General features: G+C 42.5%; 1 protein-coding gene across 1 annotated transcript in view; it reads left to right on the top strand.

Annotated features, from left to right (window-relative positions):
• The first annotated feature begins 5511 nt into the window (after positions 1-5511).
• Positions 5512-7882, top strand: part of Cpne8 (copine 8) — a 195612-nt gene continuing 193241 nt past the window's right edge. The window contains exon 1 of the mRNA XM_046436155.2: positions 5512-6002. Coding sequence (XP_046292111.1) covers positions 5866-6002 — 137 coding nt within the window. The 5' untranslated portion in view covers positions 5512-5865. The remainder of the gene's footprint in view (positions 6003-7882) is intronic.

The following is a 7882-nucleotide window of genomic DNA, read 5'->3' as shown; positions in this document are numbered from 1 at the left end:
TCAGCACTGCCAACGAAACTTTATTGGGTTAAGGAAATGTTCTATAACATGCAACTGACCAATAAGGTAACCACTAACCACATGTGGGTATCGAGCATTTGCAAGTTGTTAGATAACGTAACTAGCCAGTGAACAGCATTCTGAACTTTATTTAGTAGTAATTAATTTAAATAACCATTCGGACTCCTGGCTACTTTATTGGATAAATCATATAATTTTGTTTACTTTTTTTTTTTTTACATATCATGCCATTAATTACAAGCTCTTTTAAAATAACCTCAATCTGTATTTAAAATAACCTCAATCAGAAAATTAAAGTGTTTTTTTTCTTAAGTGAAGGACATGTTTAATTTTAACCTTCATTGAATTAACTATTTTATGTAGGTAGTCTCCAAAGATGCCTGCCATTGATTCCATCTCCCCTAACAGGTGCATGTTTCTCTACTCTTTAAGTCAACCTAGTAACACACTGCTGCTCCTACCACTGCCTGGGCTGGGCTTGTGACCTACTTTGACAAACAGAAATCAGTGAAAGTGACATTGCATCAATTCCTTTTGAAGGAGGCCTGGCAATTTCCACTCTGTCTGTGCTGTGGAGAAGCTCAGGAAAGACTGCCTCATGAGAAGAAATGACAGAGTACTGACATGTGGGAAGGCCACTGAACTTCTGGACATGGGAATGAAGCCTTCTTGGATTTTCCAGTCCAGCCAGCCTCTAGGTGCCATGTGTCTGACCCCAGCTGACGCAACTTGGAGCAGAACTGTCTGCCAGGTCCTGCCCTAATTTCTGACCGAAAGAATCATGAAAAGAGTAAAATCATGTTTTTGGTTTTTTTTTTGGGGGGGGGTATGATTAAATTTTGGACTGACTTGTTATAGAGCAGTAGAAAAATTGAGATACTCCCATTACAAAATCAAAAAACTCAGTTATACAGGTAACTGAACAGACTTCCATCACTTTCATTATCTTCCTCTCCTCTGACTCCAGCAAATTTGAGGTATCTCGTTCTTGAATAGCCAGGGGTTGGGGCCAACTTACTCTGTGAAAGGAAAAACTAAATATTATCCAAACCAACCCAACTTCTTCAAATATTTACATACTTAAATACTAAGTGTGTGAAATTTTGAAATTTAAAGTATCCTGCATTCCAAGTGCTACTTTGAATGTAAAATTCACTTATCAAACTCAGAAAAATATATATTCTTGACAATAGGTTTACCTAAATACCCATGTACAATCCCTTAGAATAGTGGTATTTGATTGAAATATTGGATTTAATATTACCAGACATTTCTTCACAACATATACTAGCTGTGCTATTATTTGTAATATTTTTAAAGTTGATTTTAAAAGTGATATTTTTCTGATTGTCCTAGCCATGAAAAAGTTAGTAATTTCTCAGATTGGTGAGATATTGATTTTTAATGATAAAGGTAACTGCAAATTTAAAATATCTGTGATGCTGGCTGTTTTAATATATGCAATGATTGAATTCTCTGCAGATTTCATCCACTTTTGGTTGTTCAGATACAAATGGTTATCAAGTCCAGAAAGAAGGCAGGTAATCAGAGAACAAATTTTGGCCAGTCATTAAATTGTCTCCCTTTATTTGCCATTTTCCTGTAGCTAAACTGCTAGCCCATTCTTTTCTATTATGTAAATTTATTTTATTTTTAGCTGTGCCTTCATAAAGCAGGCCACATGGCTAAACTGATTGTACCGCTATCCACAGAAAGCAATGCCCTCACCCTGCATTTTCTGAGGCCATTTTAAAGTTGAACACATGCCAATGTTGGTATTCTGGGCTTATCTCGGGGTAGACTAGTTGTTGGGTCCAACAGACAAATGTTCTATTGATGTAGCTCCAGTCTAAAAAAATACTCAATCCACCATTTTCTCAAATTTAATTAAATTTTCTTTTTTATGTTTTGTGAATTGACACACCATTTGCTTGTCAAGGTAATGTATTTGTCCTTATAAGTAAATGCTCTTTTAGGCACAGCTGATTCTTCAAAATATATGCCCCTCCCCCCACCCTTTTTTGTTTTCTTGCTCTTATTGGTGTGCCAATAGTTTTTGTTTGTTCTGGTTTTCTCTCCATTTGTTTTTCTCATTGGCATCACCTTAACCATACTATTTTGTAAATAAGTGCTTCTGAAAACAATGGATAATAACAATTTCATTTACAAACTGAGGTCTTCTCTTACCTTATATTAAAATCTGAGAAATGAAAGGAAATCAGTGAGTCAGTCAGTATAAGCTCTCTTCAATCGTTTATCTTCTTGCCAGTTTTTACTTAGTCTATAAGTACCAGTAGGAGTTTCTGTCTTGAATCTAGCATACTGCCCAACATGACTAATGTTTGTTGAATCAAACTCAGTGAATAATGACTTATTATAAATTTTGGTAAGTATAATTTATTTTTAATTTTTAGCACATGTGTTAGCTTTTCATTGCTGTTTCAAAATACATGATAAAAGCCACTTAGCAGTTTATTATGAACTCACAGGTTCAGTCCAAGGTCTGCTGACTCCATTGCTCTGGGCCCAATATGAAGCAGAACATAATGGCAGAGTTAAGCTCCTCAGCTCTTGGCAGCCAGGAAGCAGAGAGAGGGAAAGCAAGAAGCCAGAGACAAAATATAATCCCTAAGGGCACATCCCCAGGGACCTACTGAAAGGAAAGTGAGGAACCCAGAGACAGGTGAGCAAGAAATAAAAGATGGAGACCAGGCAGAGATATACAGGAGAGTTTATTTGTAGAGCTGACAAATAAAGGCACATCTCTCCAAAGAAGGAGAGAGGCAATACAGGCTTGGGATTCCAGACTTTTATGGGGAGGCTCAGGGATTAGAGCCAGGTGGGTCCTACTGTGGGCAGTTAAGGGTGGGGTTGGTATGAGGCCTTTCTCAGAAAGGCCCTTGGGCGGGAAAGCAAATTTTTTCTTAAGATGGCAGCTGTCACTTAAGATGGCCACCCAGATGCTAAGCAAGAACCTTACACCTACTTCCTCCAACCATGCCCTCCTTACCTGCTTAGAGTTATCACCTAGTCATCTATCCAAATTATTAATCCATTGAATGGATTAATTCACTGATGAGGTTACAGTTCTCATAATCTAATCATATCACCTCTGAACATTCCTGTGTTGCCTAACACATAAGATTTTTAGGGTACATTAAATATCGGAAACATAAAAGAATATTTATTTTAAGGTTATTTATATTAACTTAAATTAATTTTAATAAAGACAAAATTTTAATTAAAATTTTTCTAAATGAGAGCCTGAACAGAAATTTTATAAGTTATGATATTTATATATTATATATACACATTATATATGTACATATATATATTTTTTGTGGTGCCAGGTTTTGAACCCAGGGCCTTGCACATGTTAGGCAAGCCATCTACCACTGAGTTACATATTCCATTCCAAAACACACCTGTTGAATTGGCTAAAATTCAGAAGACTGACAATAATAAATGTTGACAAGGATGTGGAGACTGGAATTGTTATATACTGCTGTGGGAATAGAAAATAGTAAAATTAGTTTGGTAAACAGTTTTGTAGTTTTTTAAAGAGTGAAACAAATACATCCCATATAACCCACCTAATCCATTCCTAGACATTTAGCCAAAAGTAACAAATGCATATGTCCACAGAAAGGACTTGCACAAAAATGTTCAGTTTTATTTTTAATAGCCCAAACCTGGAAACAACCAAAATGTTCATGAAGGTGAACAATTTGTGGCACATCTATATTGTGGACTACTACTTACTGTGGATGCACTCAATAACATGGGTAAATCTGTAAAGTTTTTTTTTTTTCTAAAAAGCTAGATTAAGAATAGTACATGTTGTAGGATTCCATATGTACAATTAAAAAATGCAAATTATAGTGACAGAAAGAAAATTATTGGTTGCCTTTAGCATCGTTTTTAGGTGAAGGGAAGGATGGCTTACAAAAGGGACATTAGAAAACTTTTCAGGTGATGGGATGGATGATTCATTATTTAGATTGGTGATGGCTTCACAGGAGTGTATATGCATCAAAATTTATCAAGTGATTTATTTTATGCATGCTTTATTATGTATAACTTATACCTCAGTTAAGTGAAAAAAAATTAAGATTTCTATGGGTTGAGTACTATTTTAAGTTCTCAACTTCAATAGACTTCCATAAAAAAAAAAAAAAATCATTTAACATACATGTTTTCCTCCAAAGTATTTTGGGTAGCATAATAGAAATGCCCGAACTTTTGGGGGCAGTTTTAGTCAAACGCTACAGTTCAATTTGTTATAAGTCAATAGGAAGAAGAAGGTAGAACTTCTGAATTTAAGGGTTGACTAGTGGCGAATGAGGAGATCAGAAAAGAAAAAAAATAGGGGAAGTGCACCCGGCAGGGGGAGGTGGCAAGCACCTCTGCATTCTCACCTGCCACGCTATAAATTCTCTATGCAGATGGCTTAAAGAGGATTACAAGGTTAACAAGAAGCTGGATCCTCAGCCGCGAAAACAGCTTTTCCCTGAGTTAGCCCAGGCAGCTGCAAACTACGCACTCCGCGGGTTAAGTGCGCGCGGACACCAGCCCATCGCCACCCTACTTCCCGCAGCTCCGCGTTCTGCTCTCCGTCGCCCCCTGGTGGCAATCGCCAGAGGACCCTCAGGCGCACGGGAGAGGCCGGAGGGAAGGTGCGGGTAATAAAGGTCGCAGTGGTGGAGGGGCTCTTCAGCTACCTCCGGATACTCTGGCCGCTTCTACATCTAAACCCCAATCCCACTACCCAGGCATTCAGTGTCCCAAATGCAGCGACCACTTTAGCTTCTCTTTGCTTCTTATCCGTCCGGTTTTAGGTTTTGTGGTTGGGAGTTGGGATGAGGTAACTGCATTATTTGGTTGTGACCTTCCGGTTTCAGGGCAAAAACTGCATGCGTTTGGAAACGAGGGACGCAGTAAAACTGTAGGAGGACTGTCACCGTTAGACGCTCAAACTCCAAAGAACCCAGAAGGGAGACGCAATCCAGAAGCATCCCTTAAATAAATATACATATTATGTGTGTGTATGTGTGTGTGTGTATTCCACCCCCCCCCCACACTTGAGTCTTCGGTCGCCCCTATTGTCCCATGGATTGGTCTGCCACTTTACCAACCTTCGGGAGCCGAAGGTTGGAGAACGTCCTCATGTCCCATTGTCCCCAACCGTCAGGTGGCCCAGAGTTGGCAGTTCAGAAGCCGGGGCTCAACTCAGCTGCTCGGGTCACAGTGGGCGGAAGCCCCGGGGACTCCGAGGGGGAGATGAGAACCTGTGCGGAGAGTTAGGGACGGGCAGAGCGAGCTCACCTCCAGCTTCCAGCACAGGCGGGGAAACTGCGTTAAATTCCCGTGCACACCTGACACCAGGAGGGAGTCAAGGCCCAGGAGGCGGGGAGATGTGCAGAGGCGGAGACAAAAACCAAAACCGCAGAGCCCCCAGGGACTCGCCCTGCTAGACGGTAGGGGTGTGCGTTGTGGTACCACAAACCCGGCCAGGCCCCGGGTTAGTCCGCAGAGACTGACGCCCAGAGCCGGGAGGGGGTCGCAAGGTGGCTTCCCCGTCCCGCTGCTGCCCGAAAGGAGGGGGCAGGGTAGCCAGGAGTCCCGCACGCCACTTCCCCCGGCAACTCCAGCTTCACCCCGGACTGACTCTGGGTTCCCTCGCGGCTTGGCGCGGAGGTCCGCCTCTTCCCTCCCTCTTTCCCTCCCCCTTCCCGTGCTCTGCTCTGCCTCCGCCTCTTTCCTCTGCCTCCACCCTCCACCCCCCCTATCCCCGTCTGTCGGGAGCTAGGCTCCGAAAGAGCCCAGAGTCTGCCTGAGCTCCGGATGTGGGCGCTGGACAAGTCCACGGCGCCTCCACTCAAGATGGACAGCCGCTACACCAGCACTGCTGGCATCGGGGACTTGAACCAGCTGAGCGCGGCCATCCCAGCCACGCGGGTGGAGGTGTCCGTGTCCTGCAGGTGAGGACGTAACCTTTCCCCTCTCTTCAGTCCTCCCGTTTACAGGTTTGGGAGCGCTTGGCTGGTGCTTGGGTTACCACGAGGCTTTACGCGGGTGAAAAGTTGCAGGATGAGTGGGGAACACCCCTGGTTATGGGGTGGAACCCCCCCTAACTCCCTCCGCTGGATCAAGTGTCACGGAGTGGGGAGCGGGAATTAGAAGCGAGTGATGGGCTCTGGGACTGAGACTTTTTTCTTTCTGGGAAATGCTATAAAAGTTGGCTGAGCTGTGACTCAGCTACGGGAACCCTCGGCCGCCGCCCACTTTACAAGCCCTTTTGGCGTCTCAACCCCTCGGGAGCTGGATGGTTGACTAAAGACTGGAATTGACGGGGACAGCACTGCCAAAAGCGCTCGTGACCGCTGCGCGCAGTGGCCCGGCACTCCCCCTGCTAGGCGTGTGCAAACCTATTTCCACGGTTGGCTCCCCTTCCTGCCGTTTCCTACCCACCCACTTCCCGGAGCCAGCCAACTTCCTCACCCCCACCCCCACCCTTTCAGGTTTTTTGCCTCAGGCCTGATAGAGATTTCAGCTTCAGCCCTCCTTGGAGAGGAATCTGTGTATGCCTTACCTAAGATCTGGCAAGTCACGACTTTCTGCCTGCTGGTAGACGCATTTGAGTGCTTACAACAACTCTCAATGTGCCCAAGGACTATACCTTTCAAACTCATTTTCCTGACATTCAGTGGGTCAGTTTCCCTGAAAAGAAAACAGCATAACTGCTGTATCCTGGAAGATTTCAAGGACGACATGGGCTGACTATTCTATATTGTAATTGTAATGGCAAAAGAAGGAGTGGGAAATTCTTACACTATAGACTCCGGAGCCCACTCCCTTGTTTGCATACTTCCATCTCTCTCAGTGGAGAACTCATTTATCCATTTTTCCTCTAAGATTGTTTTTAATGCCTTCAAATCCTTCCCTTCTTTCTGCAGCAAAACTTGTCTTAAAGAAATCTTACAAACATAGGTAATCTTTGATGCAGTTAAGCCCTGAAGTTTAAAATGCCATCAGCCTTAATTTTTGCAGAGGAACTCATGGAAATTCAAGCACCATCACCTCCAGTAGTGGGGTTATTTGGGGGCAGGGGATAGCCTTTAGCTATCCCTGAGATTATATCTTATGATTGCTTGCTTTGTCTTAAGGCTGACTTTAAACTAAGAAAATAATAATGCTGATAATGATAGCTAATGTTAAGCTCTTGCTTTATTGGGGTCACTGCTTTTAGTACTGCCTGAGATTTCTTTCTGTCAATAGAATGGGGGAAGCTTATAGAAAACTCTTTTCTAGGCCTTTTTTTTTTTGTGGCTCGCTTTGGATGCTAGAAGGTTATTGATATATAAAGATAATGGATAGCCAAAATTCCTACAATACAATGTTTTCTAGAGTTCTTATCCTCTGCTCAATATCCTGCAGTGTTTGAATGGCATGTAGCCTGTATGTAAAATGAATAGAAAAGAAGGTTATAGATCTGAATGTCCCCCAATTCTTTAGGGGTGGTGAGAAAGTTATACTTTGGCTGATCATTTTGCCATAGGATCTATGTTAATTTCTCCCTCCCCTCTTTTGATGCTTGTTTGCTGGGGAATACTGAGATCAATTAGATTAGCCAGTGTGTTTCAGCTTGCTACCACAGGCCCTGGAGATCCCCTTCTCTAGCCACTTTGTGTACTGTGGCTTTGGCATGTTTTTTTTTTTTTTTTTTCCCTTTTAATTTTTTAGTTTTTAATCAGAAAAAAAAAAAAAAAACCCTTGAACGAGAATCCAAGAACTTAGTTTCAAATATCTCTGCTAAGGCCACTGGTTAGTCCATTATTTGAGTTGCTTTGACTCAGTTTAC

Source organism: Marmota monax, unplaced genomic scaffold, assembly GCF_021218885.2.
Source record: "Marmota monax isolate L192 unplaced genomic scaffold, Marmota_monax_Labrador192_F-V1.1 WCK01_AAM20220418_F8-fsc00012, whole genome shotgun sequence".
NCBI classification, from domain to species: domain Eukaryota; kingdom Metazoa; phylum Chordata; class Mammalia; order Rodentia; family Sciuridae; genus Marmota; species Marmota monax.
This window is presented reverse-complemented; position numbering and strand designations above follow the sequence as displayed.